Source organism: Ammospiza caudacuta, chromosome 18 (genome assembly GCF_027887145.1).
Source record: "Ammospiza caudacuta isolate bAmmCau1 chromosome 18, bAmmCau1.pri, whole genome shotgun sequence".
NCBI lineage: Eukaryota > Metazoa > Chordata > Aves > Passeriformes > Passerellidae > Ammospiza > Ammospiza caudacuta.
Window position 1 is genome coordinate 8,206,710 of NC_080610.1, and position 22,943 is coordinate 8,229,652.

A 22,943-nucleotide genomic window follows, 5' to 3' on the forward strand; every position below is an offset into this window, starting at 1 on the left:
TGCTGGATGGCTGCAAAATCACAGGCAAATCCTGGTCCCCAGCTGCCTTGCTGCCCTTACCTTTTCTTCTTCATTCATGCAGCAAAGTGCCAGACTCTGGATCTGCCTGGGTGGTGCCACAGCTGTGCTGGGACCTCCTTGGGCAGCCAGGGCTGTGATGCCCATTGGGAACACCATCCCTCACTGCTGCCATGATCCAGTGTGGGCACCGGTGTGTACCAGGCCCTGGCAAGCCCAGCCAGGCTGTAAATGGTGCAAGAGGCACTGATAGTTACCCGCTGTGCCATGGCTGCAGTGCCTCAGCCTTGTGCCCTGCAAGCCTGGCACAGCTGGGTAACGCTGCATGCAGCTCTTGGGGGGCTGCCAGCAGTGGGCTGGCAGGGATCACAGGGGAGGGAGGCAGCTGCAAGCTCCTGGAATCTTCTGAAAGGCATTTCAAAGCTCCTTACATGGAACAAGCAGCAGTTTGGTTTTTACAGCCACGTGCAGAACAGAAGCTACCAAGCCCAGGCAGTGATGTGGAGCTGCTGGAAGTCTTGATGGTTTGCACTGGAGGGCTGTAAGCTCCATGCTCTGCATGGATTCAGGACATTGCCCATGGAGAGAGAACACAGGATGTCACAGGGTACAAGAGGACAGAATTGACAGATTGTCTCTGAAAGCTTCAGTCTGTACATCTCCTGTGAGGGGGAAACTGGGAAAGCTGTGGATCCCAGCAGGATTAAGTTCTCTCTGTCAGATGGAACTCGTGTCTGTGCATCTCTGCAGGTCCTGGGGATGCTTGTGCAACCATCAGGGCTTGAGGTATCAGTACTGCTTCCCAGAAAGCCACTTCTTAGTGGCAGGGGAGAACAGACAATCTTGTATGCTCAGTGAGGATCTCTTTGGATGCTTCCTCTGGGCACACAATCCTCTCCTCCTCTGGGAGCTCTGAGATACAGCTCTGTGTTAAATTACCCCAATTTCAACATTGCTCCATCTCTTCCTCAGGTTTCCTGCAGGAGGGTGTTATGATCTTTTTCTGAGAGCATCTCACACCATGGCTGAGAACCAGGTACGCTTCTTTAGGCCCTGCCCAAAAGGAGTGTTTGGTACCACTGCTCATAAATGGAGTGTGCTGCAACCCCAGTCCAGCTGATTGCATATTCCTGCTGATTAGCTAATTGCTTCCAATTGCCAGCACCATCACACTCATTGAATTCACACTGTGATTTCTGGGTCACCTGGGGAAAAGGGGCAGGGTGCAGCTATGGGAGGGAAGGCTGTGTTTACCAGGCTGAAAAGGACAAAAGCTACTGCAGTGAAGCACTCAAATCATCATGCAGTTCATTCTGCTGTTCATATTGAACCAAGAACAACATCCTGGGGAGGAAGGGAGCAAAATTTCCTTCTGCCTAATGCTGCTGGATTGTGCGGGGCTGTGGGGGAACTGCCAGCCAGAGAAACCATCAGGAGGGGAAAGGAAATGGAAAGGAATCTAATTATCCATCTGCAAAGACAGATGCTAGTCCTGACACAGGGCCCAGCCCTGGGCAGGCTGATGTGGGCAGTGACGTTTGCAGACTGTTTTTATGGTGGGGCTGGAAACAGCTCCTGGGGGACCCCTGTGGGATAGCAGATGGCCCAGCACACATCCCAGAGAGCTGGGGCAGACTGGAAGGCACACAGCTGCTTTCTCCAGGAACACTGGGCTGTGCTGGGCTCCGAGGGACAGCACTTGGCAGCCAGGTACAGCTGTGTTGTGTGGAGGTGGAGCAAGGCAGAGCTGTGCAAAGGGAGGAGGGTGAGTGCATGGCTCCCTCTCAGCAGGCTCATCTCTGTCAACTGGGCTGGGGTTGCAAGCCCAGGGGTGAGGGTGGGAAGGAAGGTGAAGGTCCCTGTGGGCCTCTGCTGTCTCTAGGTGCACAAGGACTCTGCTTCATGGTACTGAGTGTGCAGACAGCAGGGAGGGAGGGTGTGTGGCTGGAGCCTGGGTCTCTGAGTCCTTCATCAGGAGAGCCCCTAGGAAGGAGAAGGTGCCTCTACCTCCTTGTTCTGCACAGCTTTTTGGGGTTATTGCTCACACAGTCTGAGGCCAGCTTTTGTCTCCTTGGGTGCCTCCCAGAACTGAAAGTTGCTATAGAGAGCTGCCTTTCCCCCCTTAATTAAAGGAATTAAAAATTATTTGGTGAGCTGAGTGGGCTTATTCTCCTCTCTTGTGGGCATCAGCTACTGCTAAAGTTATGTTAATTGTAGGTGGAAGATAGAGGTTGGGAATTCTCCCAAGATAGTTGGCTTTCATTCTCCCAATAAGGTTTTTGGGAGCCTGCTGGGAGGACAGCAGGGTTAAGAAAGATCTCCTTGCAGACGTGGGAGTATCCATGAGATGGGTGAACTGGGAATGAATCAGGAGAATTTCTGCTTGAGTGGAGCATCTTTGTTGTCCACTACCTTGCTGTCCATGATCTGTGTTCAGTGTGCTGTTTGCAGGTGTGGTGCCCCAGCTTGGACTGCCTTCCCCTGTGATGCCCTTGGATTAGCTCCTGCTGGACCAGGTGTAGGTGTCTCACAATGGTCCTGTCTGGTTCAGGATTCAGCCTCTTTGGTAGACAGGCCTGATCCTGCATCCCTTACTCACGTGAGCAGTCGTCTCTATTGCAAAGGGACTACTCGGTGAGTAAGGATCGCAGGATTGGGACCACTACCTGTAACTTAAACTGCACCTTCTGTAGGATCCTGTCCCAACCTTTTTCTATTCATGAATGTTAACATGCACCAAGGACTTCCAAAACTGATGTTCTTGTCATTTGGATGGAGAACCTGAGAGCTGGAAGAAGCAGTGCCTTTCCATTGCAGAGCATAAATCACCATTCTTTTCCATCCTTTTGACCAAACCACTCTCAGCCCAGCCAGCTTCTGTGCCCCAGAGGGATGTGTACCTGTTTGTCTCCCAAACACTGTTCCTGGCTTCCCAGGGCTGGCAGGGCTCTGCTCTGCTTCTCCCTGGTTTTCCCAGCTGTAGCTTTGAGATGAGAGGCCGGGCGTCTAAGTCTGATCTGTGCTGCAGAGCTGGAGGGTGAATCGGAGGAGAGATAAGCAGCAGTAGTGCCGAGACTGCCACAGACTTTCTTGCACCACCCGGCTTCTCCTTCTGTCTTAGCAGGCTAAATTTGGAGCCCTCTGTCCTGTGCTAAGGAGTATGTTCGAAACGGGAGGAAGCAGCGAGGGTGGCAGGTTTGCCCTGTACGTTGATTCCCGTGTGGCCCTGGCCAGGGAAGCCGCCGGGGCTGTCCCCGCTCGGACCCGGCCCTGGCGTGCCCCGGCTCCTCCCCGGCGCGGAGCGCTCCGGGACCGCAGCGCGGCTCCTCCCGCGACAGGAGCGGGCACAGACCGAGGGGCTGCGGGGAGAGACCCGGGCACAGACCGAGGGGCTGCGGGGAGAGACCCGGGCAGCACCGAGGGGCTGACATCCAGCCAGCTCCGCGTCTGCCCAGTTTGTTATATCGTGCAGATTATCCCAAATGAGGAGCTGGGTGTGAGAAGCTCTGTGAACTCGCTCCAGAGCAAGTCACGAGTTTAAACAAGCAGGAGGCGAATTACGGTCGTGGCTCCTTTCTAAGAGCTGGAAGTGGAGGCATGGCATGAGTCACACAGTGCTGCTTGGGAAGCACGAGGCACTTCAAGAGGAAGCAGGGAGCATAAATACCTTTGAAATAGAATTTGATACATTTCTGGAGGGATTATGTGCCAAAGCAGCAGTGATCCTTGAGCGGAAATTAAAAGTTTGACCTGTGGGATAGGTAAAAGAAAACATGAGATCTGGCTGCTGTGCAGATTATGCTTGTGGCACTGAACATTGCAGAGGATTAATCCTGTGCTTTGGGATTTCTGCATTTCTTATCTGGTATCTTGCTTTTTCCTGATCATCACAGCATGAAACCTGGCTAAAGAGTCAGGGCTCTGATGCTCCCAGAATCCACTTAGATGGAGCCTTGCTTGCAAGTTTGAAGTTAAATTATTCATCAGAGTTTAGATCAGCAAGGCTTTTTTCCCTTGGATCAGGTCAGCAGGAGCCTCAGGGTGAGTGTGCAGCTCTGCTGGTGATGAAGCAGCAGAGTTCAGACCTTGCAATACCCATGAGATTCATCTGTCTGAAGTCAGCGCTGATGCTCATTATAGTAGGAGAGGAGGCAGCAGGAGAAGGAGGTGGTAACTGAGCCCTGGAGGCTCCCAGCTATGCACCTGCATAGAGGATATTGGCTGTTCCTGATCCTCCATTGCCCTGGTCCAAGCTGGGAATGGGTTTGCTGCCTGCTGCTGCTCCTGTTCAGCTTGAGCAAACAGGAACTGGAACTGCCCTTCCCTTCGTCCTAGAAAACAGCCAGAAAGAAAATTTCACTTCTGTGGGGAATACTGAAAATAGCTTAGATGTTTCAGAGGAAGAAACATAAATGCTGTTATTACGTGACTGTGTGACCCTGCCAAGCCATGGATAAGCAGTTTCACCACTCTCCCATGCAGGCCAGGCTGGCTGGGTGCATCCCTGGTGGGACCCTGTTGCCTGCTCTAGAGCATCTGTCTGGATCAGACTGAAGAGTTTTCCTCCCATGACATGCTCCAAGGATGGAGCCTGAGCACTGCAGTCCCTAAGCCCCAGCACCTCTGCCAGGAAACAGCTCCACTGCAGGTGGAGGGAGGATCTCTGCTGTCACAGTTTCACAAAGAACTGGTCTGTGAGGTGGGAAGGACTTGGTGCACCCCAAGTCTGTGTTGCCTTTGCTGACTGTTTGGCAGGTTGGGGCCGGGCAGGTTGGGGTTGTCTGCTCTGACATTCAGAAACCTGGACCCTGCAGCCAGTTTGACTCCTGAGCTGCTGCCTGGAGAGGAGCTCAGAGGTGCCAGTGGAAGAAAACACTTTGGATTTGCTCTAGGTCTTAGAAATGCCAAGTTTTTCCCTGCTGAGCTCGGCTGCATGCTTCACGAGATGTGCTCTGTGTTTCTTCTTTTAAGGGTGGTGTACATCAGATTTCTTGTTGGAGGAGCAGGCCAGGAATTACACTGGGCATTTCTAGGGGCTGTGTGGAAAAAGGATTGTGATCAGAAAGGACAGGGGCAAAACAAGATTGGCTTGGCTGTCTTTGGGAAGTTTGGACACAGATCAGCCTGAGCCAACAGCTCTGGGTGTGTCACGCAGCATATCTGAGGGACACAAAGGAGTCTGTCATTTATGGTTTGGGGACTCTGAGGATGCCAGATGAGCATCTCTCCTGTCTCTAGGAGGGACAGGAGAGGCTGAGAGCAGTTGAATGTCCTTCAGCATTTTGGAAGCCACAGCATTGGACACTCAGTCTTAAGATGATCTCTGTAGCCAAGACCTACTCTACTGTTTCTTTTCCTGAGCTGTTCTTTGAGTTGCCAGGCATGGCCTTCTGACTGGAATTCCTCCCTGGCTGCCAGTCCTGAGAGCATGTGTGATGTGTGAGAGCTCAAGGCACTCAGGAGACAGTCGTTCCTTGTTCCTCCCTGCACTGTCAGCACAGCTCCTGGGGCCATGAACAACACTGTGGTTTTGTTGCAACCAAATCGTTGTCAACTTCATCTGTGATCCCAGCCCAAAAGAATGTTCTGATTTGGTGCAGTGGGCTGCTGGGGACACAGCATGTCTCCATGTGCCTTTGGAAGATGCTTGTGGTTGGTGGCCATGGGGCCTGTGGTACTCAGACAAGAGTTTTCCAAGCCATGAGAATTCATGGGAGTTGAAAAGGATTTGTTTGCAGCTATTGTGGTTTATGGTGTGGAAGGACTGGTGAAACCTCCTGTTATCTTAAGAAGGTTTGGATGCACCTTGGGTGTGCCACAAGCCATTGCTCTAGCTGCCCAGTGCAGGCAGCATGGTGCTGTCACTTCTCAGTCATGTGCCCATTCCAGACCCTGGTGGGAGAGTGCCCCAGTCCTGGAAAACGTGGATTAGGTGAATCTAGGAGGAAGAAGAGGTGTTATAAGCATGGGCTGACCTACCACTGAGCAGGGAGACCAATGCAGGGCTGTCAGCTCCCTGGGGAATGGAGCAATGCAGCAGAGGGAGGGCAGAGCTGCCAAACAGGGAAGTGTTCTGAGCAGTGGCAATTCCTGCCACACCTGGATCTCAGTCCAGGTCTTCTGCTTGACTGCCACCCACAGAAACAACTGGGAACAAAACTCAGTGGGTGTAATTAAGGATGCTGATGGCAGAGTAGGGTGGCTGCATGTGGTATGACAGCTGTTGTATGGCAGGAGTTTTCCTGCTTTGGGAGTGTTTCCCAGTTCTCCTCCATTTGTTTTTATCAGCCTCTAGGACCTTGTACCTTTGACTTCTGACATCACCCTCCATCAGCTTATAGGATGGCAGCGTAGATAAAACACTGGGGGGGTTCCCCATTTCTTTCATTTGCACACTCACAGCTGTTCCCAGACTTCAGGCCACTGGACCTTATAGTGACTCAGTACCTTATAACAGACCCTGGTGTCAGCCAGACTTGGGGTACATGGTGGAGGCCCTGGATTGTGGCCCAAGGTGACCAGGGCAGGCCTTGCTGGTCTGGCACTCAGTGGAGTCACTGCTGGAGTCCTGCAGGTCCCAGAGAAGCAGCAGGAGCTCTGGCTGAGAGCAAGGCAGGATTATGGCTACAGCCTGTGTCCTTCCCATTGGTGAGCAGAAAGCTGCTCAGGAACCCGTGAGGCAAGGGACAGGTTCCTCCAGCACCACCAGTGCTGTCATCTCCTGTCACTTCATTATACATGCTGTGGTATTGTCACTCCATTATACAGATTGTGGTATTAACCCCCTGCTTCCCAGAATGGTGTGATTATATGAAATTAGGAACTTTTGTCTGTTTAATATAAATTCCTGTTCAGTTTCTATGGTTGCACAGAAAAGCTGGAAGGCATATTTTATAGAAAGGTTCAGAACCCAGATGTGAGATTTGATTAACTTTTTGGTGTGCTGGGCTGTTGTTGGGTTGGTTCATCTGTTTAATGAATACACAGATACTTCCTTATTCTGAAACGTCTTCAGAGCTTGAATGGTTGTGTAAGATCCAGAATGCATCTGCTGCTATTCCAGTTGGATTCAGAGATGAGCCTGCACCACGTGGGGACAGAGCCACGTCAACCAGGACTGCGATCTGGGGGTTGTATTTGAACCCTGCTTTTTGGGGGCTTTGTGGACCCTTGAGGCCCTCACCCACACAACCAGAAGCAGTAGTTTTTTGCTGAGAGCAGGTTTCCTCCAGCAAACCTTTGTCTGGGCTGCATCAGGCAGGGTATGTAAGAAATCCTGCAGCTGAATAGGCCCATCTGTCACGGGGAGTCAGGCTGAAGGCAGGGACAGCATCCGGTACGTGCGCAGCCTCTCCGCGGGACACTGGCGGGGCAGAGACGTCGCCTCTGGCCTGCGGCCGCGGTGGCCTTTGTCCTGTCCTCGCTGGCAGGCTCCTCCCGCGGCACAGGCGGAGGCAGGAAATCCCGGGCAGCTGCCTGGGAGCCTCCTCGCCGTTCCTCGCCTCTCCTCGGCTCTCCTCCTCGCCTCGGCACCGAGGCGAGCCGAGCCAGCCCTGCGTGTGTGTGCACGCGTAGGCGGGGGGGCTGCCGCATGGATTTAGCGAAGGCTGGGAAGGAACACATGGGTTGGGGTTTTTTCCCTTGGCCCGCCGTGGCTGTCCGTCCGTCCTGCCAGCCGCGGTTATGGATTCGATCATTATTCAGGAGCGGTTAGTGGAGCGGCTGCTGTCTCCCCGGACGCAGGCACAGCGAAGCCACCCGGGCAAGCTGAAGGTACAGGGATGTATTTATAGCACTGCGCGATCCGGGGAGCAGCGGGGACAGGAGGGGGGAGGATGGTGCCCGAGAAGACGCGCGCAGCGCAAGATGAGACCTCTGAGGAGCAGAGGAGCGGGAAGCCGCCGGTAAGGGGGGGTCGAGGGGCACGGAAAGGAGGGGAGCAGCACCGAGGGCAGGGGGGAGATGCGCGGCGCTTTTGTGCGGTTATTGATGCAGTGATTCCCTGCCTGAATGGCGTGTGCGTGCATGGGGGGGACTCAGGGCAGCAGCGCTATGTGTGCCCACACGCACTCCGATTTGTGTTAATTAACAGTGTTAATGCTGTGCTTTGCTGGCCGCTTTCCTTCTCTTCAGCAAATGCTGGTGGCCGAATGGTTTTGCCGATTCTCCTGTGCTCAGCCCCAAGCCCGAGGAGCAGATGTCCGTGGCAGATGCCTCGGGGGCTGTTTGTGTTATGAATTTATGCAGCTTTCTGCAATGAAAGGAAACAAATGTTCTGCCTCTCCTGCAGGGCTGGGCTGTGCTGGTCCGTGCAGACGCGGATGTGGCGGCCGTGCCTGGCCGGAGGGGACAGGCTGCAGGAAGGGCTTGTACTGAAGGCTGTGACACCGACAGGGCCCCTTCCCCCTGAAGAGGCAGAGGCACCAGGGTCTTAGCACAGCTCCGTCATTTTTGGGGCTTGCTCCAGACCTTGACACGGATTATTCTTCAAATTTGCTGTGGTCCCATATTGTTTAATTTTAGCCCTTTTGAATATACCCAGCAAGGCTCCTTTTATCCCCAGGCTGAATGAAGTCACGTGAGATCTGGGTTGGTTTAAACAGCGCATCCAGCAGAGAGGTGAGGGAAGGACAGCAGTGATGGAGGCTGTACTCTGTCTGGGAGATGCAGACAGCCCTGTGGACACCTCAGTACCAGGATAGCTTCTCCTCTGTGCAACACATCCTGAGTGTTTCTATGCCCCCAACATGAACGGGGCTTGAGCCCACGCAGGGCTTTGTTGCTTGGCTTGAACTCCCAGGGAGAGCACTGGCTGCCAGGGGAGCCCTGGCCACCTCAGCTGGGTGTTAGAGGATGTGAGGATGTGACATTCCTGTAATGTCTGGTGAATCAGCAAGCGGGTGCCAAGGGAGAGTATGGGTGTGTTTTTCTTGGCCTGGGGTGCTTTGGTTTGTGACAGGGTCCCGAAGATTGGCCACAGCTCTTCGTGGCCTCTGTGGTGGTGTGTGGGGCACGTTCCCCGGCACGTGGCTGTGGGATGCCAGCGGGAACAAAGGCAGCAGCATGGAGCAGGCAGTGGGAGAGGGGCTCCTTGTGCCAGAGTGCTGCTGGCTTGGCTGGCCGAGGCCCTTTCCTGACAGCTGGAGCTGGCAAGGGAAGCGCAGTGCAGGAACCAGCTGTCCTGGCTCTTGTCAGCTTGATGGGACCTCGCTTGTGAGGGTCAAGAACACAAGGCTGTGATGCATTTAGGAACTCCCTCTGTCCAAGCCTCTCATCTAATCAATGGATTTTAACTTTTCATAACCCAGAAATCCCCCTGTCTCTGTTAGTAGCCCTCCCAGCCTCTCCACCCCCTGCAGGCTTGCTCTGCAGGTAGTACCTGGAGGTGGTGAGTGGTGTAGAGCTTTGAGCAAGGCAGACACCAGGCTCAGGAGGCTACCTGGGCTCCTTAAGTGCCATACTGATGCTGCCATGCTGGCAGAGGTGGAGGTACATCCATCTGACCAGCCATGGACACCCTGCAGAACCACAAGGCTGGTGCAGAGACCACGCTGCTGTTCCTGAGGGAGGGCTGTTACAAGAAGGGGATCCCTCCTCACAACTCACTTTGGGTCTCTTGCCTTCACCCTTGACAGGGCCCTGCAGTGTGTCCATGGCTGGGGACAGGGTTTTTCCCCTCACAGGTCTGGCTGCCTCCCATAGTGAGGGAAGCTCTTCTGTTGGTATTGCACTCAGCACTGACCTTCCCTTCAGTAGGGGAAATGACTACATGAGTCATGGGTAAAGGGCAGGGTCCCTGCACCAGCTGGGATATGCTGATTTTGAATATCATAATTCCACAGAGCTATGGGGAGGCAACCAGGGGTACAGCAAATCCATGGGCTGAACAGAAATGAGAGATCAGGTTCAGCCAGTTACACCTGGCAGAAGTGGAGTTGCACTAGGGTGCAGCTCCCCAGTGTCTCCATTGTCAGCCCTTAGTCATCTAGGTTTAAAACCAAGCAAAACAAGAGAAACACACCCCAAGCCTCAGCCATGGTTTCATCAGCACATTACCAGTACTATTTCACATGTCAAGTCACTGGAGAGAGCAGGTGATCATTGTCTTTCCAAAGTCTGGTAAAGATCAGGGCAGGAGAAGCACAAAAGGGAAGTATGTTATATATTTGTGGTGCTTGCTGGGAAACCCTGGACCTTTTACTGGAGGAGCTGGCTGTTCCATGTCCACTTTGGCTGTGCTCATGGATGTGTTTGACCAGGGAGTGAAGCAGCTGGGAGACAGCTCTGGTGCTGAGACAGAGCTGGAAGCAGAATCTTCTTCCTTGTTTTTGTGACCTTGCCATTATCACGTTTCTCACTCTGCTTTGCACACCTCATTGCCCTTTGCTGAGCCCTGTGGGTGGCAGTTTGTGGTGTCCCCCAGGCAGGCATTGCTCTGCTGCATGCAGCTTATCAGAGCTGCCATCATTCATCACCCGGGGTCCCACTGCAGTGCTGGGGATGTCACTGCCTCTTAGATCAGCCATTACAGCTCTAGTTTAGTTTTCTCTCTGTCCTTTCCTGCCTTTCTGGACTGTGGGGTGATGAAACAACATTGCTTCAGCTATGGGAGGTGAGGGAGATCAGAACCCACAATCACTCAGGGCTAAAATGACCAAGTTTCAGATCCAAACCAAGCCTCAATTGCCAGAAGGCAGTGACAGTCCTAAAGGACAGAGTCCTTGGGCCACCATGGCCGTCAGCCACATCTGTTCCATCTCAGTGGGCAGCTCCAGAGCAGCCATAAATTGGGAGGAGGAGACTCTGTCTTCCCTTCTCAGTGTCCCCAGTGGAACTTTGCAGTCTGTCAGACTGAGGATGCCCAGGGATTCTCACACAGGGGGACATGCAGCTGTAGAGAGCTGCCTAGGAGTGACATTGCCCACCTGCAGTGTGGAAATAGGTGCAAGTCAGCATTGCCCTAAGCTTAGCACAAAATATGGATCATATTTTGTATTTCTTTGAGAATGTGGCTCAGGAATGGAGATAGTTAAACTTAGGAACAGAGTTGCTCCCTGCTGTGCCTGGAGAATGGGTGAGGGCAGTCATGTGCTTGAAGGCATCCATGGAATAGGAGCTAGGGCCAGTTTTGAGGAACTCCTGGCTCCGTGGATGTGTCTGTGGTGTGAATCCCAGTGGTATCATTATATTCAGTGAAATGCAGAGTTATCTAGCTCAGGCATTTGTGAATGGCTTAGTGTGCTTGTACAGAGTATGCTGTGCTTGTGAGATGCCTGTGGATTTGTGCTGTGAGGGAGCACTCAGTGACAAGGGGCTCTTTCTTGGGGGTGGTTGAGTGGTAGGTAACACTCCAGTAATACTAAAAGTCATACCCTCACCAAAATCATCCTAGTTCTATTATCAATATTTTCACATCCTTCCACTTCCCATGCTCCTTGAACTTTGGTCTCTTCAGAAATAACACAAGAGATTACTCAGGATTTCCTCTTATTCAGCCAGGAGTGGCTGTGACACAGCAAGAAATAATCCCCTCTCAGGTCAAGCAGAAGCTGAGCCACTGTACCTTCCTCTAGACACGGCTCAGGACTGTGCAAGCCCCAGGGTGCTAATTACAGAGCTCTCCATCATGTAGCACATGTGCCTCTGGAGGGAGGGATGTGGAAATGACCTGGGGAGAGGTGACATTTGGTGACCCTGCTGTGAAGGGAGCCTGTGACTGTGCAGCTGAAGCAGAGTTAGGAAGGCTGTCTGTCAGCAGCCTGGATGTGCTCTCTGCTGGGAATGGTGGGATGTGATGTGCTTTTTCCCTTGTGCTCTCTGTGCTGGGAAGCTGCTGGGAGAGCAGCCAAGCAGGGCTGTGGCTGGGACATGTCCCTTTGTGCCCACCTGTGGGAAGGGCCAAGTCCCTAAGCCCAGAGGAGGTGTGTGCCTTGCTGCCAGGACAGGGACCCGCCTCTCCTCCAGCCCTTGGCTCTGCCCCAGGGGCTTTTTGAGTCCCACTCCCTTCACTATGTGAGGCTCAAGCAGAAGGGGTGGCACACTCTGACCTGCTGCCATCCACCTGTGCCCCACAGGACCATGAGAAGCAGTACGTGGGCTTTGCCACCCTGCCCAACCAGGTGCACCGCAAATCCGTGAAGAAGGGATTTGACTTCACCCTGATGGTTGCAGGTGAGACTGCCCGTGGATGGGGTGGCTGGGCCACACAGTGGGGATGTGGAGGGAACCAGCTCTCCTCACTTCCCTTGGGTGCTCCCATAGCACCTGATCCTCCCCTCACTCTGTTCTGGTCCTTGTCTCAGGCCTTGCTTTGCTCCCCAGCCCGTGGAGTTCCCCCAGCAGGAACAGGCCCCTCTTGACCCCTCATAACCCCCTCGAGCAAGCTTTTCCTCCAGCAGTGATTGCTCTGGGTGGTGAAGGCAGGGCTGAACAGGGAAGGAGGGAAAGAAAGAACAGGGAGCTGGGAGATCACATTTTTACATGGATTGAGACATCTTGCAGCAAAAGTCTTTCCACTACTGGAAAAATGTAGTGCCAATAAACAGCTCCTGACAGCTTGTATCTCTTGCTTCCTCTGGCTCAGGATTCAAAGCCCTGTTCAAAGTTTCATTTGTAAGTCAATTAGTGGGTCATGTTGCTTGCTTATTCCTCCTCCCCTTTGTGCTCTGTCAATTAGGAGAGTCGGGCCTGGGCAAATCCACGCTGGTGAATAGCCTGTTCCTGACAGACCTCTACAAAGACAGAAAGCTCCTCAATGCAGAGGGTAAGTTGGGGGCAAAGCAGGGTGAATGGGACTGTCCTAAGGACTAGCACTTTGGTTCCTTGCTCCAGCAGCAACTATAAGCTTGGCTGGATCCCAGCCCTCTTGTTTGGCTCTGCTCTCTTTTGTGTCTGCTAAGGCACACAGAATTGAGCAAAAACAGTTTGGCTGTAGGGCCCTTCCCTTTGAAGGGAAGATGAAGCTGCAGAGCAGCTGTTTGGGATGAGCTATTAGGGATGAGATGTTTGGGATGAGATATTGAGATTTGTCTTTTGTTCTTGGATGCTGGAGTATGGTAGGGATTCCCCTTCCCCAATGACTGGACAAAATGTTCAGAACAGCTGAGCTACAGGCACTTCAGAGGTTTGTGGATCTTCTTGCAGTCTGTCTGCCTGCTGCTGGCCCCTGCAGTACCACCCTCCTGGGGCTCCACAGAACATGATCTGGGGTTTTTGAAACCTGTGTTACTCCCTGTTTTCAGTGGTAAAAAGGAGCTGGCTTGTCATGGGTGTAGTGGGGACCCCCAGCATTACTGTCTGGCTTTAATTCACATGCTCCTGTTTAAAGAGAGGATCAACCAGACAGTGGAGATCATCAAGCACACAGTGGACATTGAGGAGAAGGGTGTCAAGCTGAAGCTGACCATAGTAGACACACCAGGCTTTGGAGATGCTGTTAACAACACTGAGTGGTGAGCAGGGCACTGCTGCCTTCCTTTTAGTCCTTGACCTCACAGTCATTAGGAGACAGGAGACACTACTGATGATTTTGTTTTGATTGAATTGCCCTTCCCAGCTGGAAGCCCATCACTGACTACATTGACCAGCAGTTTGAGCAGTATTTCCGTGATGAGAGTGGCCTGAACCGGAAGAACATCCAGGACAACCGAGTGCATTGCTGCCTCTACTTCATCTCTCCCTTTGGGCACGGGTGAGAGCCCACACTCCAGGCCTGGGGGGTGACTCAGTGTCTCAGGGTGACTCATAAGGGAAGACCCTTGTGCCCCAGGATTGCCCTGTAGCAGCTTGTACACTGCCAGGGCTGTTTGCACAGGAGAGGAGCTGTCTGGATGTTCTCCCTCTGCTAAGCATCACAGCACTCCCTTCCCCTCACTGGCAGCCTGTGAACAGACAGAGCAGATCTCCCTCAGGCCTTACAGCCTGATTTGAAAATCAGGAGAAATAATGCCATGCAGACTTGTATGTTCCTATCTAGCTAAGCTGGACTGATGTGTAGGAAAGGGAGTTTTAAGCTGCCTTAAGTCCCTGCCCCTTGCTGGCTCATGTGTCAGCCTAGCCTGGAGCAGCTGAAGGGGCTGTGTTGGCTGCCTGTGGTACAGGACAGCTGGAGGGAGACCCCAGGCTGTGAACTGGGCAGTATTTGGCCTGAGAGGGAGCAAATACCCAGCCAGTGTCTGTATGAGACACTCAGCAGCTCAGAGAGCTTTCCTGGAGGTACAGCCCTAGCTGAGGGCTGTCCCAGTGCTGCTGCAGGCTCCTGTGACAGCGCTGTCCTTTTCCCTTTGTGCTGGGGGGGTGACAGAGGCTGGAGGGGGAACTGCCCAGTGTGTCCTTGCTAACAGTGTCCCTCATCCCTGCTGCAGGCTGAGGCCTGTGGATGTTGAGTTCATGAAGGCTCTGCATGAGAAGGTGAACATTGTGCCCCTGATTGCCAAAGCTGACTGCCTGATCCCCTCCGAGATCCGGAAGCTGAAGGAGAGGGTGAGATGCTCCTTCTGTCCAGGGTTATACCTGAAGTAGGGGCAGGGATGAGCTGAGGAAGGAGGGCAGATAGACATATATGTATTTATGTGTCTGTACAGCATGTTTGTGTGTGTATATACACACACATATACACAGTATCTGCACATACAACTGCAGCCATGCTCTGCTCTCAACAGAGAGGCTGACTGTAGAAGAAACATCAAATCCTTTTGCCATCTGTAGGCTATAGCAAACCATGGTAGCACAAATAGAATAAACCCAGCATTTCTGTATTGCTCAGTTTTATATCCTTTTGTCTTGCATGGACATAGATCCGGGAAGAGATTGACAAATTTGGCATTAAAGTGTATCAATTTCCTGAGTGTGACTCTGATGAAGATGAGGAGTTCAAGCAACAAGACAGAGAGCTGAAGGTAAGGAATCAGCTCAGCAGGGTCTGGGGAATCAGGCTCATGGATGTATGGGTCAGTCCAGAAGGAGCCAGAGCTGTCCTGCTTGTGCTGAAGGCCTGTGCTGCTGCTGCCCAGGGAACAGCCTTGGCTCATGTGGCAGATGGCCTGGAGAAGGTGCTGATGTCCTTGCTGGTGCCATGAAGCCAAATGTGGCATGAACTCACAGCCCTTCTGCTCTCCCTCCAGGCAGTGTCAGTCTTTCCTCCATCTGCCCCAGCGTGTGTGTTTAAGATGAAAGCTGGGTACAGCAGTTCTGAGCCCCTGTTTGTGGGTGATGCCATCAGCAAGGAGGAGAGATTTGTGAGTGATTAGGCACCACTGCACTGTGACACATTAGTTGCATTGGAGGGCACAACATGATCATAGAGGCGTATCTGGAGGCCCCAGCAGCCCACTCCTCACTGCCTCCCAAGCCTGTGTGTGCATGCAGTATGGCCTTGTTTCTCCTGTCAGAGGCGGGCATTGGGCTTTGACTCCCTTCTGAGCAGAGAGGAGCACAGTCTGTACATTCCTGCTCTTGGCATACTTGCTTGGTGTCCCAGCCTCTTTGCTCTGGCTTCCTTGTAGAGCTTCCCCTTAATGAAGGGATGCAGGCACCTGCAGAGACACAGCTTCCCTCAGGACAGCTGAGCTCAGGCTGGGAACCAGGCTGCCTGTAGATCCCAGTTCTTTAGGCTTTTCTCTGCAGCTGGGTTGTGGCACCCTGCTCTGTGGCACATGTGGATGTCCTTTCCTATCAGCACCTTCCTCCTGCTGTTCTGCTGTGCCTGAGCTTGGCCCCTGGAGCAGGGATCCATGGGCTGAGCGGGCTCACGGTGCCTCTGTTCCAGGAGAGCGCTCCCTTCGCCGTCATCGGCAGCAACACCGTGGTGGAGGCCAAGGGCCAGCGGGTCCGGGGACGGCTCTACCCCTGGGGCATTGTGGAAGGTAAGCTTGGAGCTGGGAGCACTGGGAGGAGGGACAGGCAGGGATGGGACAAGGACAGACAGGCATGGCAGGGGAGGGATGGCACAAGGTAGGGTAGAGACAGAGGCACTGGGACTGGCTCAGGAGGTTTGTGTTGCTGGGAGTGTATCAGTAACCCTCCCACTGCAGACTGAGGAAGAGAGGCTCCAGTGTGAATGGATGAATGCCTAAGCTTTAATGTGCACTAGAACATGGCTTCTCATTAAGCAGGGCAGGCTGGGCATTGCCTGTTTATTTTCTGGGGAGAAGCTGTTGCCCTCAGCCAAACAATCAGAAACCCTCATGCACTCCCTCCTCTGCTGCTGCTCCTGTAAGTGCTGGAATTGCTGGGCTGGAGGCTGTGCTGATGCACAGTGTTTGTCTCCAACTTTCTTCCCTTCTAAAGTGAGAAATTCCATAAAGCCCTTAGGCAGAATAACCCTGGAATAGCTTTTGCTGATTTGCCTTTGCTGGCTTGTTGCTTTAAGACCTTGCAGCTTTAGATCCCAAAAGTTGTGTTTGCACTCATGGGCTGGTGCTGGCTGCTTGAGCTGCTCAGCTGTTGGCTCTGCTCCCTCAATGGCTCCAGAGGGGGCTGTGCCTGTTAGGATGCTGGCATTTGGCAATGGGATCATGTTTGTGAACCCCTGTGCCTGATACAGCTGTTTTTCCCCAGCCTTGCAGAGAGACAAATGGAGATCATCACAGCAGCACAGTGCTTCCCACAGTGCTGTCTGGAGCCAGGCTCCCCATGGCAACAGCAGCTCTTTCACCTCTCCATTGCCTGCTCTTGTCTTTGCCCCTCAGGGGCTGATTTTGTCTACAGGGGCCTTTTGATAAGTCCTAAATTCTGATCAGGCAAGCAATTTACCTCCAGCACCAGCTGTGCTCACTGTGGTTCATGCCAGTAACATCCCATTACATGGGATCCTCTCTCAGGGCTCTGCTGTATGTGCTTAATTCATCCTTTTACACAGAAAAGGTCCTGGGAACGTGGGGCATTCAGCAGCCTGGCCTCAGTGTTGAGAAGTGCAGGGCACCATTGAGGCCTGTGCCAGGGCAGTGGTGGGGGAGGATGAGGAAGGAGCCCTGGGGTGGGGTTTTGGTGCAGTCTGTGTGTCCAGGAGCTGAAAAGGGGCTCCCTGGAGAGGCCTGGTGGGATGTGATGTCCAAGCACTCTCCCGTTGTTGGTTCCCCAGTGGAGAACCAGGCTCACTGCGACTTCGTGAAGCTGCGGAACATGCTGATCCGGACTCACATGCACGACCTCAAGGACGTCACCTGTGATGTCCACTACGAGAACTACCGAGCTCAGTGCATCCAGCAAATGACCAGGTGGGTCCCCACCTCTGGTGGGAGGGGTCTGCCACCCTCTGTGGAGCTGGGGTTGCTCTCACAACAGCATATTGGTCAGGAGGTTGTGGATCTGCTGGGGACTTGCTGGGCTGCAGCCTCCAGGAATGGCACTGGGAACTAAAATAGCAAATCCAAGCATGTTTCCCACAGCCTGAACCCAAGGCAGGAATGTTTCTGAGAATTCACATTCCTGTCTGAGGAATCCTCATGCAGATATAAAGAAATAGGCCTGGAGATTCTTTTGAAGAGCTGTTTCTAGCAGTGGATGAAATACATCCAGCCAAATAAAATGGGATAAACCATCTCTCTGGTGAGGGATAGCTGTGTGCATTGCTGAACAGGAATGCATTCTGTGGTCTGTAGTTATGTCTAAATAATAGCATGACTCTTGGGATGCTGCTGTTTCTCAGACAACAGGGCCCAGCCAGTTAGTAAGACAACACATCTTCAAAGATTTCTCTGCATTGTCTTCCCTTTGCATTGATGCTCTGTGGTTTTAGTCAGAATGATCAGACAACAGGAGAGAGAACACTCACAGGCTTCTCATTTGAGACCTCTACTTTTCCTTCTCTCTTCCATGACTGATATATTGGTGAAAAAATTTGTGTTGAAGTAGGTCTTGGCTCCTCTGTTGTGAGCCATCCCCTTCACTTCCTGCCAGCCCTGGCTGGGCAGCTCTGTGTGCCACGTTGCAGAGCAGAATGCTGTGCTTCAGCAAGGAGCAGTCCTGAGTGTGTGCCAACGTGCAGGTTGGCACATTCTCCTAACACACAGTGCATCCCTGTACTTTTGCATAGCAGACAAGCCTGTTTTTTTCAGCAGCAAGTATATGGAGTCCCAAAATAACTATGTTAAATGCTAGAGCTGGGTGAACAGTGTCACAGCTGCTATTTAGTTAGGCTGTGTGTCTATTAAAAGAAGAGCACAGTGAAAAAGTGGTTGCTATGCCTAGAGAAAGCTTCAGTTTGGTACTGATTAGTTCCTTGCCAGTGGACAAGTTTCATAAAACCAGCACAGGGCCAGTTCTAGGGAGCTGTTTTAGTAGGAGATCCTAAGCTCCAAGGCTGGAATTATATCAACAATGAGCCAATGGTGACTCCAAGTGGTGAACACGTGCAAATGACATAGTGAAGTTCCAATTTCAGTCCAGGCTTCTTTGGTTACTACCATTCTCTCCTCATGTAGTGAGAGCTCCAGTCTTTTGAAAAAAAAACCTCTCCTTCCTGTGTCCCCTGCCTGCAGTCATGAGCACCCCAGCCCTCAGAGCAAGGCTGCTGTGCTGGGCCTGTCTCGTGCCTCCCACCTGCTGAACAGGAGGTCTCATTCTCCACCCAAGTGCATTCCACAGGTCTGGTCTGGATTGCCCTACAGCCCCTCCACTTGGTTGGGTGTGTGATGCTGCATGGCTGGTGGCTCTACCTTGGGGAGTGACAGTCATTGTGTGGTGACACCAAAGCCAGCCATCCTGGACCATGAGTGACTGCTCTTCCCCCCTCTCTCCATCTCTCTAGCAAGCTGACTCAGGACAACAGGATAGAAAGCCCCATTCCTATCCTGCCTCTCCCAACACCAGACACAGAGACAGAGAAGCTGATTAAGATGAAGGATGAGGAGGTGAGTACCATTTGTGCCTGTGCCTCCTGGATGCTGGAGCTGGAAGCTCAGGAGTTTCTCCAGGGTTGCCCCATAGGGGTGTCCTGAGGCTCCCACTCCTGCATCCCCCTGTGGGCTCCTGGGGTGGAGGACAGGGTTAAAAGCTGTGGCTTCCTCTGTCAGGGAAACACAGCTCCCTTCCACCCAGACATGGTGCCTCTGTGCTCAGGCAGGAATTAACACTCCCTGAGGGATCCCCTTGCCAGCTCCAAGGGCTGCCAGGTGTGGATCCTCTGCTCCCTTTCTCACTCTCTCTCCTGTCTCCTGCAGTTACGGCGGATGCAAGAGATGCTGCAGAAGATGCAGCAGCAGATGCAGGATCAGTGAGAGGCAGGTACCTGGAGGGCAGAGGGGATCCCCCAGCGACCATCTGAGACCTGGCAAGAGCTGTGAACATTTAGAAAAGGTTTCCTGTTGTAAAGAGACTTGTGAGCAAGAGCTGCACCTGCACCCTCTAATTTATTAGCAGCAGTGCTGGCTTTTAGACCAGCTGGATTGTGGAGGAGGCTGTTCACTTAACAGTTTACTGATGTGTATTTCTTTTTTCAATAATTATTGTTTTGTTTCTTTTTTTTTTTCTTTTTTTTCTTATTTTTTTTTTTTTTAAGAAACTAGCCTGGGACGTCTCTAAGGCATCCTAAAAAATAAGAAAAGAAAAAATTCCCCTTTCCTATGTACTAATCTCTTGTTTGGGAATGCTCTGGTATTTAAAGTCTTGGTTTCTCTGGTGTACAAACTTAAAGTATCTGTGTCACTGCACGTAGGTGTTTACTCCCAACTGAGGTGCTGTGTCCCTGTCCCTGTCCCCTTGTCTGGGGCCAGCACAAGCATTGTAAAGGCAGCCATACCCTCCTGTGAGTTTGACCTGTGCTGCTTCTCAGCCTGGGGACAGTGCTGGCACAGAGAACTGGGGCTGGGGGTTCCTCTGTGCACTGACCTGCTCAGGAGTCCTGATGATTGCCTGATATCCTGTCCAGGTTTTTATGGATTTTTTGTTTAGTTGGTTGGTTTTGTTCTTCCTATCAAGGAAACTCCAGGATGTTTGCACTGAACAGCAAGAGACTGAGTGCCTCAAGGCTGGTTACAAGAAAACTGTTCTCAGTTACATCTTTCTGGCAGAGAAGTTGAGTTGTTGACTATTGCCTGCAAGGAGGTGATGGGAGTGAGCACTTTGCCTGCCATGGTTTCCTCCCACAGCAGGCTGGAGGCATTGGCAGAGGAACCCTAAGGCCCTGCAGTAGCTGGGTGAGGGTGTTTCATGGTTTAGCTCTGGTCATCACTTGCAGTGTGTCTTCTGTGTCTGCTCTGAAAAGCTCTGTAGCATCCAGAGCACTTGCCAAGACTGCTTTGGAGGGGGTAGAAGCCCTAGGGCTGAAATCCAACCCAAAATGCAGACCTGTCCCCTACCCCCAGGCTTTGCAGTCCCATGAGCACATTGCTGGCTCCAAGCTTCTCCTGGGGGAAGGGGCAGTTGTTGTAGGCTTGTACAGAGATCTGCAGGCAGTCTGTGTGGGCAGGTGTTGGGTCAGCCTGGCAGGTGCAGGACTGTCACTGAGTGGGGCTGAGCACAGCCCAGCAGGCTTGGCTCTTGCTCCCCTGCCTTTCCCCTGGGCACTCAACCCTTCTCCTCCTCCTTATTCCTTGGCTCTTCTTGCCCTAGTGCTGGGAAGGCTGGTGGGTCTGCTGGGCAGAGATAAAAGCTCTCTTTGGGCAGCAGCTCCTGTCCTGTTCTTGCTTCCTGCAGTATTTTTAACTTGAGTGCAGCCAGAGCAGAGCCCTGGAGTGTGATGTGCCTGACAGGGCAGGGCTTGCCAGCAACACTGCCACGCTCACAGGAGTCAGGGCTGTTGGAGGGAGAGACACTTGGTGCTTCCCTCTGACTCCAGGGAGTGCAGCCATGGGCTGGGCCCTTCTGCTCCTTGCCTGACTCCTCTGCCCCCTTTCCCCTTTTGTATCTGTTCCTCCATCTCTGGATCTCCCCAGTAGATCTCCCTGGGTAGTAAGCAGTGTTGGCCAGGAATAGCAGGCCCTAGGTTCTGTTACTGGGTACTGCATTTGTCTGAATCCTCCCTGGGGCTTCAGAGCCCTGTCAGGGTTTGTCCAGTGGTGAGTAGGTTGGCTGGTTCCAGTTATTCACTGTACAGAGACTCTGCTTAGCCAGTGCATGGGCTGTAGGGGCAGGGGAAGGCACCATGTGGAAGGAGAAAATAAGGATGGAAGCCCTTTCACAGAACTGTGTATGCTGGGCAAGAGCAGGGTTCAACAATGTTCAGGTTTTTTTTTTTCAGGCTCCCTTATTTTGGGCTCATTAGTGGCAGTGCCATCCCAGGAGGGCAGAAGGATTCAGCTTGACTTCAGTAACAAGAAGGACTCAGGCACCTGAGAGGAAGTACAGCCTTTCTTTGCATGATGTCCTTACTTGGGCAGTGGAGTAGCCTGAAACAGGAGCTTCCTCCAGGTTTTCCAAAAAGATGGACAGCTGAGTTCTCAGCTTTGTCTGTGCTGACATAAAAGAAAACATCTTGAAGTAACCTGTCCCCTCCTTTCTTACAAAGTCTTGGTGAGGAGGATGTTCTGTTGCAAATGAGCCCTGTCCACCTGGAGATTTTCCTCTTTCAAACAGATTCATTCCTAGAAGATAAAGGAGAGCTTTTCCCTTTAGCATGGCCATGGAGCAGCTGACAGCTTTGATGCTGGGCTGTGCACAGAGGTGCTGTGTGCTGGTGAAAGCACAGGGCTCACTGTCACAGGCAGGGCTGCTGAGGCTGGATCTGCCCATCCCTCCACCTAGGGAAGTCTCCATCAGCTCAGCTCAGTGTTTCCTACATCAGGTCAAGGGTCACAAACCTGTCCTCTACAGAGAGCTGAAGCCTTTGGCTACCAGCTGGCAAATATGGTTCAAGTTGCATTTGGGAAAAACCACACAGGAGTGAGGCACCAGAGATGGCTTCCACAGAGGGGTGGTGGTATCTGAAATCATGTCTCTGTAGGATGTTCCTTGGCCTGAGTGCCAGAATTTAGGGACTGCTTGGAAAGGGATTAGAGACTGATTTTTGGGGACATCAGGGGTTCAGATTCTGGCCCAGAAGGTGGAATCTGTTTATTTAAGGAGTATGTTGTACTGTGGCATCAATTCTCACAGTAAGTGGAGAAGAGACCCCTGAACACAGGGAGCTTATGTGGCTCTGGCAGTGAGAAGTGTGGATAGAAAAGCAATTTAACACCTCCCTCATGCAACGTCCACAGCCTCACATACAATCCCTGCACCCCTGGCACATTCCCATGCCTCTGCCAAGCTTTGCCCTGCTGAGTGAGTGGCTGCAGGGATGGTGTCCCACCCACAGCTATCCAGGCTGCAGCTGGGGCTGTTGGTACATCTTGGTCCCTGTACCTGACAGGATGGATCCATGGCATGAACTCCTTGTGTGCCACTGCTGTGCTGGTCCTGCCTGTGCAGTCCTTGCTGCCTCCTTGCATGCCTCCCCTCACAGGAGGGGCTCCCACTCGTGCTCTGCAATGGCATTCCCTGCTCTTCCTCACAAACTCTGCTGTGCTTCAATGCTGGCTTGCTCCTGCCATGCACCTTCCTCACCCCCAGCTCCATTCCTAGGCTCTATGTTTCCTGTCCATCTGTTGGGTTATTATAATTATATATTTTTTTGTAAATTTCTGTTTGAACATTTTGTCATTGTGAACAAAGAAAATGAAACCTTTTAAACATATCCATTTTATTAAATGATTATTGTTATTATTATTAATGTTTACTACCTGAATTGATCAGTGAAATAAATACATTCAAAAATCCAACCTCTTTCTGTTTCATTTTCAGCCCCCTTGAGCAGCACTGGTGATACATTATGAGCAGGAAAGAGCAAAACTGACCCTTTCTCCTTTTATCTAATTCAGTCAGAGCAGGTTTCAGGCAGGTTTCCTGCATGGGATTTCTGGCCTGTTTATTGCAGAAGCTAGCAGGATGATCTTGAAGGTTCTTCTATATCCAAGCTTCCCTAGGAGTGGTATCTAAATCATCAGTGG

At 52.3% G+C, this 22,943-nt stretch overlaps 1 protein-coding gene across 3 annotated transcripts; it reads left to right on the forward strand.

Annotated features, from left to right (window-relative positions):
- The first annotated feature begins 993 nt into the window (after positions 1 to 993).
- Positions 994 to 22,616, forward strand: SEPTIN5 (septin 5). 3 transcript variants are annotated; one of them, XM_058816469.1, is made up of 11 exons: positions 994 to 1,054; positions 12,093 to 12,189; positions 12,695 to 12,781; positions 13,346 to 13,469; positions 13,574 to 13,708; positions 14,382 to 14,499; positions 14,814 to 14,915; positions 15,785 to 15,881; positions 17,099 to 17,234; positions 18,767 to 18,869; positions 19,179 to 22,613. In XM_058816469.1, the coding sequence occupies exons 1-11, from the start codon at positions 1,040 to 1,042 to the stop codon at positions 19,233 to 19,235; spliced, it is 1,071 nt and encodes a 356-aa protein (XP_058672452.1). In that variant the 5' UTR covers positions 994 to 1,039; the 3' UTR covers positions 19,236 to 22,613. The 3 variants fall into 3 exon arrangements, with proteins under 3 accessions (XP_058672452.1, XP_058672450.1, XP_058672451.1); XM_058816467.1 differs by lacking the exon at positions 994 to 1,054 and adding an exon at positions 7,511 to 7,791 and having other exon boundaries at positions 19,179 to 22,615; XM_058816468.1 differs by lacking the exon at positions 994 to 1,054 and adding an exon at positions 7,772 to 7,922 and having other exon boundaries at positions 19,179 to 22,616.
- The last annotated feature ends 327 nt before the right edge of the window (positions 22,617 to 22,943 follow it).